This window comes from Acanthaster planci, linkage group LG07 (genome assembly GCF_054643075.1).
Source record: "Acanthaster planci isolate LZ-2023a linkage group LG07, COTS_SCS, whole genome shotgun sequence".
NCBI lineage: Eukaryota > Metazoa > Echinodermata > Asteroidea > Valvatida > Acanthasteridae > Acanthaster > Acanthaster planci.
In genome coordinates, this window is record NC_141783.1 from 10,627,199 (window position 1) to 10,646,600 (window position 19,402).

Sequence of the window (19,402 nt, forward strand, 5' to 3'; positions counted from 1 at the left end):
CCCATGAGATCTCGCCTCTAGATCCTTCAGCTGAAATTCTCTTGATGCTAGGCAGAGATGTCATTCAAGCACACAAGGTTCGCAGCCAGTGCAATGAACCACCGAATGCACCGTTCGCCCAATGCTTAGACATGGGCTGGGTAGTAATTGGAGATGTGTGTCTTGGAGGAGCACACGAGCCCGAAGTCCATGCCTACAAGACTAGCATACTGGACAATGGCCGCCCTACCTGCCTGACACCATGTCGAAACAAGATTCATGTCAGAGAAACATTGACTGCTGAGACCTTGAAGCATGTTTCTGAGAGGTAGCTGGCTAGCACAGATTTGACATCTTCAGAGAATCTCCCGATGACTATAAAATGGCAGCATCAGTTGAAGATGAGCTTTTCCTGTCCATCATGAATAAGGCGTTTTTCAAGGATGAAGCCAACAGTTGGGTAGCCCCACTTCCATTCCGGCCCCACCGACAGTGTCTTCCAAACAACAGACAAGTCGCCTTAACCGACTCATGTCTCTTCGTCGTACACTGCTCAAGAAACCTGAGATGAGAGACCACTACATAGATTTCATGAAGAAGATTTTTAGCAATGATCATGTTGAATGAGCTCCTCCACTCCAGCCGGACCAAGAATGCTAGTATCTCCCAAGCTTCGGCATTTACCATCCAAAAAAGCGAGGGCAAATCAGGATTGTGTTCGACTCCAGTTCTCAACACAACAAAGTTTCCCTAAATGACGTACTGCTCAAGATCCCAACAATACTCTCCTAGGTGTCCTCATTTGGTTCAGCGCCGAACCAGTTGTGGTCATTGCTGATATTCAGATGATGTTCCATAGCTTTCTTGTCAAGGACACCCTACGTGACTAATGACTCCTTTGGTTTAAAGACCTTGACTTGGATGGAGAAGTCCTTGAGTTTTGCAAGAGAGTCAATGTATTTGGCAACTGTCCATCACCAGCTGTAGCAATCTATGGACTCGAGAGAACTGCTGCTGAGGGAGATGAGTACGGAAGTGATGCAAGACTGTGTTTCGATTGTCATTTCTATGTGGATGATAGACTGAAATCGTTCCCCAGTGTTGATGAGGCTGTTGAAGTCCTGAAGAGGACACAAACCATGTTAGCCCATTCAAATCTCCGTCTCCACAAAATCGCATCAAACAGTTCAGATGTCATGAAAGCCTTGCCCAGTGATGACCTCACCAAAGAACTCCAGAACCTTGACCAGGGCCCCCCTCCAGTGCAGAGAAGCTTAGGCCTCCAGTGGGACTTGTCTGCGGATGCTTTCACATTCCAAGTGGCAGTCAGTGACAAGCCCTTCACTAGACGTTGGGTGTTGTCAACCATCAACAGCCTCTTCGACCTCCTTGGATTTGCTGCACTGGTGAGCATCCAGGGCCATTCCATTCTCAGAAAACTCAACCTTGACTCTCATGACTGGGACACGCCTCTCCCCGAAGAGAAGTATGGGGAATGGATGAAATGGAAGGACGCCCTCAGGGACCTCCAGCAGTTTAAGATCCCAAGGATGTGTACTATCCTTCCACTCTCTCAAACCCAGAAGCTGGAGTTGTGTGTCTTCTGTGATGCATCTACCAAAGCGATTGGTGTTGTCTCGTACTTAAGGACCACTGATGCTGATGGACATTGCCAAGTAGGACTTGTCTGCTGCAAAGCTAATTTGGCCCCAATACCAGAGTCCACGATTCCGCGCCTAGAACTTGGGGCAGCTGTCTTGGCAGTAGAAGTTGCAGAAGCAATCCAGGGAGAATTGGACGCATATCTTTGACGAGGTCAAATTCTTCACCCACAGCAAAGTTGTGCTCGGTTATGTTCACAATGAGACCAGAAGATTCTATGTGTACGTCCATAATCGGGTGCAGCAAATCAGACGTTCATCCCAAGCTAGTCAGTGGCACTATGTGCCCACTGAACATAACCCTGCTGACTACGCTACCAGAGCATTACCAGCAGCTCAACTGTCATCTTCATCATGGCTCGCCGGACCCAAATTATTCTACGATGCTAGGTACGGTCAGCAAAGTGAAGAGTGCTTTGACTTGATTGCTCCAGAACACGATAAAGAAGTTAGACCCTAGAAAACTATGCAAAGCTGTGCTACTGCTGTGTCCGAAGCAGGCCTGGGAAGTGAACGCTTCAAACGTTTCTCCACTTGGAAGGGTCTTCAGAATGCCATCTCCAAGCTTTCCCACATTGCAGACTCCTTTTCCCGGACGGACATTGGCAGCTCATATCGTAGATGGCATGGATGTCAGCAACACCAAAAGCCAGAACAGCTACATCGGGCAAAAGTGACGATTCTCCATTCAGTTCAGCACGAGGTCTATCCAGATGAGATCAGAAGTCTCAAGAGCAGTCAACCAATTTCCAAATCCAGCCCGCTCATTAAGCTCCATCCCTTTATTGACAAGGATGATCTACTGCGAGTTGGAGGTAGACTGGGAAAAGCCAAGTTTCCAATGTCGAGGTACATCCAGTTGTAATCCCAGGGAAGTGCCACGTCAGCACACTCCTCATCAGACACTTCCATGAAAAGGTTTGGCATCAGGGCAGACACTTGACTGAAGGTGCCGCGAGAGCAGCAGGGTTCTGGGTCCTTGGTGGCAAGCGAGTTATCAGCAGTTTGATCTATAACTGTGTCACCTGTCGCAGACTATGAGGTAAACAACAGGAGCAGATCATGGCAGAATTACCCCAGATCCCCTGAGTGCCTACCCCCCTTTCACCTATATAGGCCTAGATGTCTTTGGCCCATGGTACATCACAACCCGTAGAACAAGAGGAGGTCAATCAAACAGCAAACGTTGGGCTGTCATCTTTTCATGCATGGCCACTCGAGGTGTACATATCGAGGTGATCAAGGCAATTGACACATCCAGCTTTTTGAATGCACTCAGACGCTTCTTTGCCTTGAGAGAACCCTCAAAGCTGCTCAGGTCCGACTGTGGGACTAATTTCACAGGTGCCTGCAAAGAGCTCGGTATCAGTTCATCAGGATGTCAGATGAGCAAATTGAGCACCTGCTTGCAGACAATAGGTGCGACCGAAAGTTCAACCCTCCCAACACCTCGCACATGGCCGGTAGTTAAGAAAGAATGATTGGTACTGCTTGCCGCATTCTTGACGCCATGTCGCTTCAGCTGGGACCCGTCATGCTGACTCATGACTCAAGTGCTGACCACACTTATGGCACAGGTGACTGCCATCATTAACGCAAGACCACTCTCTCCATTTTCTACAGATCCCAAGCTCCCATTCATTCTTACCCCTGTAACACTCCTCACGCAGAAGGTCGGTACGCCCCCAGTCCCCCCTGGTGAATTTTGATGACAAGGATCTCTTTAGATGTCAATGGCCATGTGTACAGAGTGTACATGTTCTGGGAGAGGTGGAAGCGTGAGTACATCATGAATCTGCAAGAGCGCCGCAAGTGGAAAACTGAAAAACTTAACTTGCAACAGGGAGATGTCGTCCTCATGAAAGACCCCCAAGCCAAGAGGAATGAATGGCCAATGGGGTTGATCACCAAGACCTTTCCTAGTGAGGACCAAAGAGTCAGGAAGATCGAAGTAAAGATCATCCATGATGGAGAACAGAGACTGTTCCTGAGACTTGTGACTGAAGTCATTCTTCTTCTTGCTAGAGACTCTAGTTACCAATACTCAGACTGAACATGTTACATTCTCATTTTGTATTTCATGCTGTTTGTTATTATTAGCATGTTCTTTAGATTTGCCATCTTACAGATGCCAGGTGGGGAGTGTTCTGCCCTAGCTCCACTTTGGGCTGCTTAACCACAGTAATTTAGTCTAGCCCCCTCTACCATTAGTTTTCTCTTTGCCGCTCCATGTCATCCACGTTACCTTGATTGTACATTTTACAACTTTTCAACTTTATTTCCAAGCCCTTGTTGGAGCACGATCCTTTTATATCGTTTTCCATTAAACGGCTCCAGTCAAGGCGCCCACTTGGAAAGATGTTTAGGCCTCTGCATATCTGTGTATGCTCATCACAGTGAGGGCAGAAGAGACTGTGTCCATACCAGCCAAGCTCCCGCCTGCCCCCCAGGGGATCAACCTCCGACCTTACCCACTGTGTCGGCTGCTGATTCACCCCCACATTCCAGACCAGAGGGCAAGCGTTCTTCTACTCCTTCATCTGTTGCCTCGAAGGCCAAGAAGAAACGTCATTCTAAACAAGGTGAACGCTCCCCTGAACCATGGATGGTAGCGTTCCAGTCTATCAATGAATCTCTGTCCTCCCTAGTTTGCTGCCTGAGCGACAAACCCGGACCGGCTTTCGCCGCTCAGGACCCGGACTTGTCGCTCACGGCTCCTGGAGCCTCAACCCACTCTGCAGTCACTGACGACTACTCGGAGCGCGGAACTCATCGAAGCTTGAGTCAAGTTGGCATTTCCCTCCCGGAACATTCTGTCATGTACGAGAGCACCCACAGGTCTGACCCTGGCATGACTGCACCTAACTCCGAGCAGCAGACACTATCGTCAGGAGAAGACGACACCGACTCGGTGAGCGACCTCACCCCCTCTGAGGGCTGGCTTTGTCTCCTTCAACGTGATATGATCCAGGTCCTCGGCCTTTTGGCTCCCTCTCCCCCTGAAAGGAACACCGGTCACGCCTCCTTCAAATGCCACGCAACCATACTGGAATCCTTGGGTCCAACTTCCCCAGAGATCCCGCTTGACCGTTCATGCATCGAGATTTTCGATTCAATCAGCAAGGCAGCACGCTGACACCCTTATCATCCTAAGGCCCTGGCTTACTATCACTTCCCGACCGAGGACCATGATAACATCCTATCAGTACTGGAGATTCCTGACGCAGCTAGGGACAAAATCACCGGTGACTTGGGCAAACCTCCCCTGAAGTCGATCTTCCACGATGGTGACAAATCTCGCCTCGAGACAGCCCTGGTTAAACTTGACAAGGCTTCTCGTCTCGATCTACACTGTTCGGCCTTCCTCCTTCACCTCTCGGAATACCTTGCATGTGCCTGCGACGAGAACTCGCTAGTGGCCCTGGCGCTTCGGGGCCTTGATGAGTGCCTGGCCCTCACCTTCGAGCAGTTCACCTGGATTTCCTGCCTGGCTTCCTCTACCCACCTGCAGAGCCAATGCCTTAGAGGTGATGCATATTTTTCATGAAGGCGTAAAATCTAGACTTCAAGATCTTCCACTTTCTGGCAAAGATCTCTTCGCTGGCAAGTTTTTGGAATCTCTCGAGGCTGAAGCCAAGCGTATCAACACCACCAAGAAGCTATTCTTCCGGGAACCAATGACTCCAGCTTTGCGGCAAACTCAGCCGCGTCAGTTTCAGAATTCGAAGCCACTGCCACCCAGGACACACTCTTTTCGTCCTCCGCTCCCGCAACCAACCCAGTGTCGAGCCTCAACCTGCGCTTTGACCAAGCCCAGCCGGCCACGGTCGAGCCGAGGATCTTCGTTGCATGCTCCCCATTTCTTCACGGGTCATCGCTGATGACTGCGCCATTCCACGTTTCACGACTGCTGATCTCGAACCCGTTAGTGGCCGTCTACAAAAGTTCACAGGGTTCTGGTGAGAGATCACCTCGGACGAATGGGTCCTGGCAACTATCGCTCATGGCTACTCCCTCAAGTTCACAAGAACCCCTCTGTCCGAGGCAATGTTACGTTCGACCCCAGTGCCACGCAAGAGATACAAACACCTGGCCCTGGAGGCCAAACTTCACTCCCTGCTCCAGAAACATGCTGTCAGTTACGTCTATCCCGACTGCGTGACAGACAGTTTTCTGTCCATCTTCTTTCTTATCCCCAAGGGGACCGACCAATAATCAATCTAAAGCCAATCAACAAGTACATCCGGCCCAAGAAATTCAGGATGGAAACCATACTGACAGTAATACGCTCCATCCCGTCCTGGGCTTCAACAATCGACCTCCAGGACGCATATCTTCACATTCCTATCCACAAGACCGATCGCAAGTTTCTCAGCTTCATGTACAAGAGTCAAGTCTACGAATTTCGGGCCCTACCATTCTGTCTTTTGACACCCCCAGGGTCTTCAACCAGGTTGCAAAGACTGTCGCCGCCCATCTACGCCAGCTGGACGTTCTGATCTTCCAGTACCTGGACGACTGGCTAATCGTAAGTCGTACCTTAGAGGAGGCAATAGCACTGACTCGTCTAACATACGACCTTCTTCTCACCTGGGCTTCATCATCAATCGAGAAAAGTCAAAACTGTCTCCATCTCAGTCCCCGACTTACCTTGGAGCAGAACTCTATCTCTACAGGGGTATTATCACCCCGATGGCCGATCGCATCACCATTCTCCGACAGTGTGTATCCCTTTTTCACTCAACCCAGTCTCCTCCTGCCCTCACGTGGCTTCGTCTCCTCGAGCTGATGGTGAGTATGGTCGACCTGATACCATGGTGCAGGCTTCTCATGAGACCCCTTCAACTTCACCTGCTCTCCTGTTACCGATCCAAACGGGATCCAATTAGCCATGTGGTTCCCGTATCAGATGATGTTCGACATACCGGTCTACCATTCCTGCAGCCAAAACCGGCCGTAGTAATAACAACTGACACATCATCTCACAGCTGGGGGCCTCCCTCCCTCCTCACCAGATCTCGGAACCTGGCCCCCTGCCTTCCAGGCGAATCATATCAGCATCTTGGGACTTCAGGCGATATTCCATGCTCTGCAACTCATTCTACCGTATGTCAAAGAAAAGAATGTCCTGGTTCGCTCGGACAATTCTACCGCCGTGGCGTATATCAATCACCAGGGCGGCAGTCGATCCCCCAAGTTGTGCGTCCTCACCTGGGAGATCCTGCAGTGGACAAGGGAACATGCAGTAAACCTGCAAGCATTCCATGTTGCTGGCCCCGACAACGCGATAGCGAACGCTCTCTCCCGCGGCAAAATACTCCTGACAGTGGACTCTCCATTCAGAGGTCGTCAAGATCCTCTTCACGATACCAGAGATGCCTCACATCGATCTCTTCACCTCTCCCACCAACACCCAACTTCCAACTTTCTGCACGAGATCTCCGCACCCCCAAGCCTGGGCCACGGACTCCCTGCAGATCGACTGGTCGGGCATTCTAGGATATGCCTTTCCACCCATCTCGCTGATCCCAACGGTACTCTCCAAAATCGAGCACGAACACTGTCGGATACTCCTAGTTGCCCTGTTCTGGCCTTGCCAGCCCTGGTTCCCCACACTGTCAAGGCTCCTGGTTCGTCGACCGCTGGTTCTTCCCGACAGACCAGACATCCTTCACCAGCCAAACTCCGGCATCCTACATCCAACTCCAAGGGATCTACACTTAACCTGTTGGACCACGGACCATTTACCCAGGGATGTGCAGCCGTAAGGGGTCCCAGTGCAAACAGATGTGCTACCTTGGTTCCATGCATATTACAGATTGTTATTACCCCCGTAGGCACTCTCGACTTTCTCGAAAAAACTTGCGACCACATGACACGCGTTGCAGCATGTACAGTGCAGCCATGGTTATGCCAAGAGGACGTGGTGCTTAAATCTATTCCTTTTGATGACTAAATCTTCATTTATCAATTTCAAGGAGAAACGAAGTTTTAATGAGGCAAAATTCCCCAATTTTGTGGTACACTTTTCTCAGAATGTATAAGATGAAATATCTTGAGCAGCATATTTTCAGAAAGGGTGCACCCTGACTTAAAATATTACAAAAGAAAGTGGTAGACGGGAATATATGTTTTATTATTAGAGAAAGTGTTACATAATCCAACTTAATTTCTGCTTTGCTGGCCGTAACACGCACTGAACCATCTCTGAGCTTAAGTTGCACATCCCTGGGTAAATGGTCCGTGGTTGGACATTGTCGAATGATCCTTCCACTCGGCGGGACTTTCTTGCCACGCTGCAACCATGGCCGCACAGGGAAGACGTCTATCCACCCGCAAAATTTACGACAGCAGAATTCGGCATTTCGCTAGCTGGTGCAAAGAGCAGGTTTTAGCTCCAACCGATGCTCCTCTGAATGCTGTCGCCGATTTCCAGCTGCACTTACTCAAGTCAGGACTCCAAGTCTCTACGATTCATAACTATTGGTCAGCCGTGGCGGCTATCTATGTCGGTTTTGAGGATGGCTCTGACATCTCCAACAACCTAGTTTGGGTAGTTAATGTGGGGGAGGAATTTACCTATTCTATCTTGAACAGTAATTGCACACTATATATTTGGAACCAAAAAGGAGAAGGTATTCACTATGGTTGATCCTGTGTGGACTTAAACAGGGCATACCTTCCAACATACCCTTGCATGATAGAGGGACACTCAAAAAAGCTGCTACATATTCACTGTTAAGCCGAACAAGGATTGCCAAAAGGGTATATGAAAAAAAAGACGGACCATCACCTGAAGAGAGCTCTGAACATGGCCAGATTCAGCAGGCACTGCTGGAGCTGATCGTTGGCGCCAAGTTTGTACAGTAACCATGGCAACTCGTTCAAGATTCTGTCAGGTATCTGGATGTGGTATCGTGGGCTCAAGGCCTGTTTATTCAAAATGGAAGAAAATGAATGAGTAGAGATGATTCTTTTCTTTAACCAACGAAAAATCCCTTTTAAGATGATTTTTGACAACTGATTTGGTGAAGTTCTTCAACTCTCTGAATTTGGAATAACCCTTGGAAAAAAGGTGCCCTTGATTGCTTACTGAGAGTAAAAAATTTACCCTTGTGCAATACAAAATTGGGGAATTTCGTACCTTAAATGCATCCAAGAAATGGTCAGCCACAAGCCTACTAAACCGTTTTTCTTGCTCGCAATCAGTGCAGAAATGCTGTCTCACTGCCTCAGCTAATTCACTGTAAGCTAACCTGCAAATAAGTATTAAAAAAATGAAATGCAAAAAAAACAAAAAACAAAAAACCAAACCCCCCAAAATTCCTGGGATTTCCTGAAATCAACAGGAGGACTAATCTCACTGGTATTTGACTGTTGGCTAGTATTGAATACTGACACAAAAATACTCACACGTACAAACCCGATCTCTCAATCACAAATTCGTTCATAGCAAAATACAGTGTCGACCACACTTGATCAGACACTCCCAAAATTCTCTTGATCTCTCCTTCCGACAAGCCACGCCTGGCAACAAGAAGGCAACACATCACCTGATAGGAAAACATGAATCAGTTAACATATTGGTTTTCAACCCAAGCAAACAAAAACAAAACAGTTTTTTATGTCTTAAATACATTTGTTTAAAATTAACTTTAACTTACAGAAACAGAACTGTTTTTTTCTAAAACCCAACACTTTATCAAAGCCATTTGATAATGCTTCTATGTATGCATTGGAACTGTCAGAGTATGTGCCAGCATAACTGTGTTCCTATCTCTTTGTGAGTTGTATGGTTTTGCGAAGAAAATGTTATAAAATAACTATGTGAATCATGAAGAAGATAAATGTTTATGGTGGTTTCATAAACTTTGTGACTTTAAACCAACCCTCCATGCAGATCTTCAAGTGCTTTGTGGTTGTGGCTTGCACTTAGGCAGGTGTACGGAATATGCCTGAAGCTGTCATAGGCATGTTATTCCTTGCCACAGCCATGACTTTAAGATTGGAGCTGACTAACTGATGGAATTTGTATGATTAGATACAAATTATCACACTATCCTCCGTGTGATCTAAATTTTTATTATTGCAACTCTCGCATCACACTGATAATATAGTGTTAGTATATATGTTGGTTTAAGGGCAAAATCAAGCATAAAGTTAACATTTCTAGATGCAAAGCCAAATTAATATCATTAAATTTTTACAAGTTTGTTTTCTTCAGAAAAGGAATCAAGAAAAGATGAAGCCATTTTGAAAAGTATTTAAAAAAAAAACATGTCCAAAGTGAAATTGCACACCTCCTTCACAAGGTCTTGCTTCTCCGCAGCATTATAATCCTTCTCCAGCCGTTTCAAAAACTTAACAAACAGATCTTTGACGCTACGATAAGCATGCAGGGAAGAAGATGAGTTTGCATTAACATAAAGCATGGACTGGCATATTTGTGCGAACACAAACGGAAAAAGGCAAAATGGGGCTATGCACGACATGCTGTATAGATTTATTACAAATGCTACCCCAGATACGGTATATGCAGGTTTATCGCGGTGCATGCCGATGTATAACTTTTATTTCATTAGGCACACTCCCCAACAATGTGCTTCTAAGAAAATACCCCCCTCAATTTTTAAGCAGGGAGGACAGGGGAAGGGAAAAAGAGAGGCTCTCTGTATTTTCATGAAGTTTCCTCTATGAGGGCTGAAATGCAGCTACATTATGTATGTACGTACATACGGCTCTTTGAACATAAAACGCTTCACGAAACGGACAAACATTAGGAGCAGAATAAAGGAAGATGTAGAATGAGGAATTTTGGAGGAAGAGGTGGGTTTTGAGCCTGTTTCTGGAAGTCTGACTGACTGGACATGCAATCCAATTTCATGCTTAAGGGACCTACAAATTGCTTTGTCAACTATGAGTTTTTCATTTATTTATGGCAAGATGTGTTTGGTTTTGCACCATATTTCTGGAATTAGCTTTTAACTGTTACAGTTTTCCTTAAGGCCAACAGCAGGTCTGTACACTTGTCAGTGCTTCAGTTATGGCACAGAATCTTCACAGAGGGTTTTCAACTGCAAGTTGGCTCAAAACCACAATTTTTTCCATACTCGCTTCTCCCAGCACAGTTGCAGTGTACTTGTTGAATGTGTTTCACTGCACCACGAACGTTTAAAATGAATTCACTCCATCATAAATGTTCTGCGTTATTTTCATCATGATTGGCTGGATTAGGCTTTGAAGAATTCACCTACCTCTTGGCAGCAAGGAGAGAGTCAATATAGTCATCAAGCTCAAAGAAACTGCCAAAACTGCACAGCTCCTGAGAATGATAAAAGGTGTCATTGAGGTAAAGAACTGTGTAGCTACCTCCATTTTAAAACTGAAACTGATAATCAGTATGTCAAGTATAAGGACTAAATATCAAAGATGCATTCTCGAAAAATTGTCCTGTCAGTCAAAATCAGTCAAAGGACCCCTATTTGTGTGTGTACTGTGGCAATTCAAGTGGAAGGACTTTTTGACTGTCTGTGACTGTTACAGCAAAAGGCAGGTTCATCTGACGTCCTCAGGAAATCTTATAAGGAACCTTCCTGAATCCCCCCAAATCCTCTACTGTGCAGGAGATACAGCAGATGCGATCACTGATTCACCTTCAGCAGAATCATGAGATAGAGTGGGTTCTCTGTCAGCTTGCAGCTGATGACCCGCTCATGCTGCTTGGATGACAGCTCCTTGCCTCTCACAATCAACATTGCCTTGGTGATCTCTGACTGAAGATCTTCACTCAGCGGAACCATCTCCAGCTGGTTGAACCCTCTCTGCTCGACCAGCTCCTGGATGTTGGCAGTGTCCGAAGAGACAGTGGACAGGATGAGGTGAGCAGCATCAGGCAGCAACTTGGGCAGCCAGTAAAGCGTCTGAAAATATCGAAATGATCCAGGCTTTGATGGATACTGATAAGACTGATACCAACAAAAATGGTAGTCATCTACATGTGCACAAACATGTAGCTCCACTCTGAGGGTTTATTTAAACAAAACTTTTACAAGCATCAGTACAAACTCTTTGAAAGGGAAGCATGCTCTGATTGATGCAACTACAAGGTGTTAATCTACTTAGGCTACATAACAAAAAGAAAACACAGAACAGTTGGGCAGAGGAGTATCGAGTACTTTGCAGAGAAATCCCCTGAGGAAAAGGCTTTCCTGTTTTAAGAGACATTATGGCTCTGGAGTTGACCACATGCCAAGGAAAAGAAGATCTACATCTTCACCTTCATGGTTTTTCCAGCTTTCTCTATCATGTCAAGTGCATCAACGACGAACACCACCCTCATGTTTCGCTTGGTTGCCTTGGAAACCAAGACGTTTAATGTTTGCCGAAGGTCGCGGATTTCTTCCTTTTTTAAAGCTGCATACACCCTCCCTGATATGGGGACATCATCGAAATCAAAGAGTGCGTCTTCAACATCATTGCATAACCTCTGTAGTAAGTTTTTCACGCCTGTAACAAAAAGAAGCTTTGAAAGTTGAAAATGTCATTCAGCACAAACGAAGAAATTTAATCCTAATGAACCTTGTGGAGGTTTTTTCAGGCAAAATAAAAAGACACAAACACTCCAACTACTGACTCAAATTATTACAATTGTAAGACACCGTTAGAATGCACTAGTAGTACATTCAATACTGTGTTAGGTTAACCCTAAAAGAGCTGGGGGGGAGAATTTGCCCCTCCCCACTGTCATTTGGTATGATCTCGTCACGGCGCTTGTTTTAAACATGATGAGCCTGCAGGAACGTTTGGGCTGATGTCTTGCAAACATTTCATACCAATTTTTGATATGAAAATAGAACACATTGTTCTCAAGAAATACCCATTTTTCCAAAACAGATGGCTACTTATTCTAGAAAGTGTAAACTGTGAATGACCATAACAAATCTTCTGTCACAATGAATTGAAACTTTGTAGATAAACACAGAATGGGTGTCTCTATATGCATGCCAAGTTTCAAAGAGATTGATATGTGGATTGGCAAGTTCTTGAGTGAAATTCAGGAAGAATTCATCCCCTCTTCCCAGTTGTAAGAAGATCAGAAACAAACACAAAACAAAAGTAACAGATCCCTTTTTATTGGTATCATATTCCTCTTTTCAAAATTGCATAACACTGGCAATAATTTATAACAGGCTTCTTTTTATGTTGATTTTTGGGAAGGCTCACTTGTGCTGCTGCTGGAGCATCCAACCACGTGATATGCGACGACATCCTCTGGGAAACGTTCCTGGTGTCTGATGAGCCAGTTACCCAGCAAGCAGGTCTTCCCACTCCCTGTTCAGAATGCAGACAGAAATACTGCCCCCAATTATCGTATTGCCTCAACAGGACTCTGTACCAGTATGTGGCATCAGATTTTGCTTACATGTTTGCTTTCCTATGGTGCTCGGTTGACTGTGAGCCCCCTCAGGCTCCATAAGGAATGTATATATCATCAGTACAACGGCTTTGGGCTGTATGGCCCCCATGCAGGAACATCTGATGGTGACACGTATTCACTCACTGAAAATGTAGCATGTGTGGAACACCATATATACACCTGGGTTTGTGCGCAGTACGACTTCATTCAGCTGGCTGTTAGTTGGCAGTTTCCTTGAGTGCTCTTCTTTGTTTTTGCCATGGATGAAGCTACCTAGATATTACCTCTAAAACTGGTTTTTAGAGAGGGTTGCCTTCAGTGGGCCTGGCTTAGTCTACGTCCATCTACACTCTATAAACCTTTTTTGTTTTCTCCTCAGGCCTACACAAAAAAACAAACTCATCGGTTGTGTACATACATATATTTTTGTTTAATAAATTGTGAGACTGGTATTCTGTAACATGCTCACCTGGGTCGCCAATGATCAGTAAATGTTTGTCTATGTAGCCACTTCTGCCTTTCAAGACGTGGTTGTCCACTGTCTCCAGGTACTTCTCCCCTCCGATGTACATGCCCCCCATTCCCAGCTTCTGAAGGAGAAAGGCATGGTGCTCCAGCCGCTCTGCCTCCAGTCTGGAGAGGGCTTTCTGAGGTTTCAGGAACGTCTCCAAGAAGCTGTGGACCGTTTCGAACATCATTCGGGCGCCCTCGCTTGGTGTGGCATAATTAGGATGAATGGTAAGGCACTGCCGACATATATGACATGAATTGAGAATAGATTTAGTGGAAGCTTCAGTTAATAGCTGACTAAATGCTGAAAGTCTGAAGGAAGTAATGAAGGAGGAACTGACCTTTCACAATGGAACAATGTCAACGTACAATTTAACACCACCTGATCATATCATCCAGCATTCAACCGAAGAATGTTGTTTGCAAAGTCTAACCCCTTTTAACAAGAAAACAAATTTGCTTTTGAATTCAACACTGATTGTTACACAAGCAAATTACATGTAGCTAGGACAAATCAGAACGCCACAAGGTTGAATTACACTGCTGCATATATTAAATCAATTGATGACTTTTTGAAATTGAAATGGAATTGAGTTTGAAGTTACTCTGGGATGAAATCAGAATATTATTGTAGGGAACATGTGAAACACTGGTGTTAAAATTACTGGGAAAGCTTTATATGAAATGTATGGTTAGAGCTCTCTGGTGACCTCGGGACATTTACTTTGTCTTCTGTGGCCATGACCCTACGCTTCAGGTCATCCAAATGCTGGGCAGCATTAGGGCCGTCGGTGGTTGGGCGAAACTTGCGAGCACTTCCCTCGTCTCCAGCTGCCTCATATTCCTTCAGTTTCTGATCATCATACGCCTGCTCAGATTGCAATGCAATTAACAAATATTTTGTAATCAGATGATAAAAGCTGATTCAGAGAATAATACTAAAAACAATTCCACTTCTCCTCTGTCCTATTTCCAATTCAAATTGCATCAGCTTTAGTCTTGATCACACCTCAGTCAGCTATTTTGGTCTTGTTTTCTGAAAAACAAAAGGCAGTGTATTTCTTGTCTGTATACACAAATCCTTTTATGAATAGCCTGCCCTGTGGTTAATCCTGGATATTTCAAAAGGGGGGTCCCTAAGGCATTGTATTCCAGATTTTTCAAGGTGGGAGGGTGGCTGAGAAGCTGAAGAGGAAAAATATAGGAATCTGCAATTGCTGTGTGACGTAAAGTCGGGAAAGAATTTTTTTTCAGGAATAGAAAATAATTTTCATCAGTCAAATGGGAGCAAGGCGGTTGGCCACCAAAACCACAAAATCTAAACCTACCCTTGAACCTACTCAATTTTGCTTGCAATACGTGTACACAGAATATAAAATAAACATTCACTGCAAACATCTACCCCACCTGTAAAAGCATTTTAAATCTAAAGAACGGTGATGAATACAGTATTATCTTCAGTCAATTGAAGCAATTGTCTAAAATTTAAGGACCTTATCTCGGAAGAAAAAACTTGCTGCCCGGGCGCCAGGTTTGTTGAGGTGTCCGTGAAGGAACTCCAGCTCTGTGACCGAGCGATCTCGGAAGTTGTCAATGAAAGGAAATCGAGAAACAGCATAGTCAAACGTCTTCTGCAACATCTCATCTTTGCTTCCGTGCCAACCGTACCTCTGACAACAACAATAACACAAAACAAATCTACACTATAAATACTTTCTGATGTAAGCAGACTTTCCTTTTCTGGACCTAAACCATGACAAAAAGCCAAACGTTTCAAATATTGACTCATTAGACTGACTTGAACAGTATTTGTGCAATATTTCAACCCGCAACCTAACATTCTTCAACAATTTGGAGTTTGGCCATGGAGTGATACTTGCTACCACAAAAGGTCATGCACAGCGGCTGAGTTCAAGCTCAAACAGTCTTTGTGTGTTAAGTACAAAACAAATGAAGGTTAGTCAGGGTGCACAAGTTGTTAAGAAACATGGATAAATAATCAGTTCAGGAAACGAACATAAAGAGCACAGATTTTGAGAACTAACACACAGCAAAACTGTGCCTAAATAAGTCACTTTCACAAGTGTTCAAAAGCAACAGACAGTGAACTCCTGTGACACTTGTGCCTCTCATGTGCGGACCATGTGGGTTCAGACGTCCTTTTCCAGGCTAACTCATGAATGTACGTGTAATTGTTACACTTGAAGAGCCGTGCCACAGTGATTGCTGTTGATGATAAATACCTGGCCAAAAAAGCCAACAATCATGTCGGAACGGTCCAACTCTCGAAGGCAAATCTCTATGGTCAGTGCTTGCTTTGAGTGATCCGATGTGATGCCCCATCTCATGTCAACTGGAGCATACTCATAGCCAGCCTGTGGGATTAATAAATAATATCTTGCTCTTCAGATTCCATCTGTGCTTTATTTACCGCTACTGTTTTATCAAGACCTTTTTAAAACCGTGATTAGAGATCTGTACATGAACAAACTCAGAATTCAGAAAAAAGGGGGACACCAATAATCTCTTGCAAGACAAATACCACCTGCCACGTCACTACATTTGAACAATCTAAATGAAAGCAAATCCTGAAAAGTGACCAAAATATAAACGAACAGGTATCCCTGCTGTTACAGACTATGAAATGGTACATCACGGGATGTAATGTTTCTTAAATTAATTCAATACGATTCCATGTTCATTTCTAGAAACATTTTTGGAGACTGTCAAATTCTCAAATGTTCTCACATGGGGCTCACTCAACTGGGAAGTTCTATCACACAGACGCTCATTTGAGTGTTTGTGGATTCAAATGTAAGTCTGGCTTGAGAGTAAAAGTGTCTCCTCACCTTCTGACACATGTGAGCAAGCTGTGGCCAGTATTTCTTGGTCAGCAGCTCCCTTTCTTCTTCCAGACCGCCAAACGGGGAGCTCCAGAAAATCCGGGCAATACGCCGCTGCTGCACATTGTGGGACACTTTGGCCATGTTGGGATGCCTAAAAGAGACTGTAATTTCAGGTGTCACATGGGCTGATGGCCTGTAAATTTCGATTTCTTTTCAAATTATGAAACATGGCTCTCTATTTTATTTGTTCTTGTTGAAGAAATGCAGAAAAAGGCATGGAAATTTAACTCCCAAATTAGAAGTTTTCTTTATCAAATGACCTTAAAAGTCCACTAAGCTTTGTCCTTAGGGAAAATTTTAAAATATTTAGAGGTAACTTTAGATTAAAATTTTATAATTAACACTTGTTGAAGTTTCCTGTTAGATAAAGAAATAACAAATAAAAAAAATTAAACCCAAATATAAATCAAACAACCTTGCCCCAAAATCATTTTCAAAAAGTGACATATATTTTCTCTAAATTTTTTATTAGATATGTTTTTCCAAGCTCGTTTTTACAAGATGCAGTTTACAGTATTTTTAAAAGATCTTTTTCATGAACAAAAATTTTCAAGATGTAACAAAAATGTTTCATGAGATTATTTTCTTCAAGTTCAATTAAACAAGAAATAAATTCTTTCAAGATCCATTTTACAATGCACATGGATCTGTCTGGTAAGTTTACACAGCAATACTCCACTATAAGCAGAAAAGTAAATGTTCAATTGTTTTAAGAAGTAACAAATCACCCTTGAATGTTTCTCTTAAAAGGGCACAAAGGAAAGGCTGTCAAATAAACATGATTGGTCCAAGTGTGATGAAAGAGCTTCAACCCTTCATTCTGATTGGCCAGTACTTCTACTAATAGTTCACTGTCGTGGTGCATGATTTGCGGATTCTGCCATCAGCCTCTGTTTTTTTTTCAAATTCACGGTTGTAAAAGACTTTCCAAAAGGGAAATAGGCCTAGGCCTAAAGTTGGAGATTTCATGCTGAATTGACGGATTGCGCAGAGTGTTCGGGCGATCGTGCAGGTCGGCCGATGATCAGGATGTCAGGCCTAACGTTAGAATTTAGGGCTTTATCAATCATGCAAATCACATTATTACCTGATGAAGGTAGCTGAAATTTCGCTCACGCGTTCTTAATGTCAGAAATTACCGACATGCTTAGTTTAGAATAAGTAATTTAGTCTTTCCGCGACGTGTTTTAGAATTTTTAGAAACATGGAGGTAACTGAATGATTTCCATCTGATGCATGAGTGATGAGTAGGCTGGTTCCTTACCAGTCTTTACAATTTATATGTACATGTACAGTAGATCGATGGTTCGGCGTCTTTTGTTCTAGGAACCAGACCAAAGGCTGCGATGGAGTTCGCGCTTGCGCTTACGCGCTCCGCTCTTATTGTAGATTGCCATGACAACGTTGATTGCAATCCATCCGGCGAGACGTCACTTTATGGTACACCGTACATGGAGTTACACCATTTGTGTCTTCACGAAGAAATTGTCGTGCTTGCACAGGCTAGTCCTACCCATGATTGCTTGTTGCAACCGGTGCATCACCATGTAGGCCCGTGCAATTTTAGATTGGCCATAAGCTTCCTCATCGTGTCATGACCAAAGTGCAAAAATAAACAGAAAACTAGAGGAATGTGGTTGTAATTATACAACCACAGAGCTGCTTCGGAGTCAGAGCCTTTTCTAAGCATCATTTGTATATTTTTTGAGCTATTTAATTCCGAGAAAAAAAAGTCTTTTAGAAAGGGTGATTCCCACAGTCCCAGCCATCGGGCCAGTCCTTGCTTTCAAGTTTCTCGGACCGCCGAAGCTGGAACGAGCACGAACTGCGCGCGCGGACACAGGGCACTTCGTCACTTGTGCCCTGGCCCGGCGCGGTAACGGCCGCAAGTGTGTGTACACTTGTGTAGTACATGTACATGTACATGTATGCACCTGCAAATTGAAGGCAAAGGTCATTTTGTACACAAATTACATATCAAACGATCTTATTACTAGTATATAGCACTATTACTTCATACTTAATTGGCTCCTAAATACAGATCGTGCTAATCTGCACATATATCTGAAATTGGTGAATTGAAATTTACGGTTTCTCTGCAAAATTTGGAAGTAATTGGACTTGATTAAGTTTCAGAAATTATGCCAAGAAGATAGTAGTACTAGTATGCATGCAAATTCGTATACATGTAAATCTAGAGAAACTAATAAAAAAAATCAACGAATGAGGTCATGATGACGTCACTTCAGAAATGCAGTCAGGGATTGACTGTTAACGTTCTGAGTGAACTTCACAAGGATCAGACATTGCCTAATATGTAGAATTAAAAATGGTACGTTTTGGTGACGTCATCATGAGTCACAAGATTTTCCAACAAATAGACATGTAATAGACATAGTGGAGGTCTAGCAAAAAGAAATTTTAAAAAAAGTGTGGGTCAGGAGATATGTTAAAAAAGAATATCAAAATGACAAAAATTTAAAAATCGTCAAAAAATCAGGTGGGGACGTCAACATGACGTCACCCAAATTTTCACACATAACACATTTGGGTTTGTTTTTGTGCAAAATTTCCAAACACTGGGACAAATGGTGTTAGAGATAAAAGCCCGAATTCAACTTTGTGGGTTTATCACATGACGAATATCAAGTCCCAGAGTTTAATGGCGGAAGGATTACTGTCGTGAAACGAAAACAAAATGAAAAACCGGTTATTGTTAACAAAAATTGGATTTTTTTCTTAATCATGAAGTCACTATTCTGTGGGATATTTCAAATTTTTCAATCTGGTTTCATGAACTAAGCCTTTCTCTCTTAATCCTATTAACACCAACTTGTGTACTTTGGAGAAGTTTTTACCGCCGAAAAATCCGGTCTTCTGACGCGGGTCACGTTCGCATTGACGTGTATAAATGGGTATTTCGCAATCAC

The 19,402-nt window shown here is 44.0% G+C and overlaps 1 protein-coding gene across 1 annotated transcript in view; it reads right to left on the reverse strand.

The window, feature by feature from the left end:
- LOC110973602 (TPR repeat-containing protein DDB_G0287407-like) overlaps positions 1-17,730 on the reverse strand; it is a 37,144-nt gene extending 19,414 nt beyond the window's left edge. Inside the window, exons 1-14 of the mRNA XM_022224519.2 lie at positions 17,560-17,730; positions 16,416-16,573; positions 15,810-15,941; positions 15,060-15,236; positions 14,291-14,434; positions 13,526-13,802; positions 12,864-12,971; positions 11,917-12,146; positions 11,294-11,560; positions 10,895-10,962; positions 9,941-10,022; positions 9,054-9,193; positions 8,785-8,896; positions 8,434-8,570 (exon numbers count right to left, since the gene is read on the reverse strand). Coding sequence (XP_022080211.2) covers positions 8,434-8,570; positions 8,785-8,896; positions 9,054-9,193; positions 9,941-10,022; positions 10,895-10,962; positions 11,294-11,560; positions 11,917-12,146; positions 12,864-12,971; positions 13,526-13,802; positions 14,291-14,434; positions 15,060-15,236; positions 15,810-15,941; positions 16,416-16,553 — 2,012 coding nt within the window. The 5' untranslated portion in view covers positions 16,554-16,573; positions 17,560-17,730. The remainder of the gene's footprint in view (positions 1-8,433; positions 8,571-8,784; positions 8,897-9,053; positions 9,194-9,940; positions 10,023-10,894; positions 10,963-11,293; positions 11,561-11,916; positions 12,147-12,863; positions 12,972-13,525; positions 13,803-14,290; positions 14,435-15,059; positions 15,237-15,809; positions 15,942-16,415; positions 16,574-17,559) is intronic.
- Positions 17,731-19,402: the final 1,672 nt, after the last annotated feature.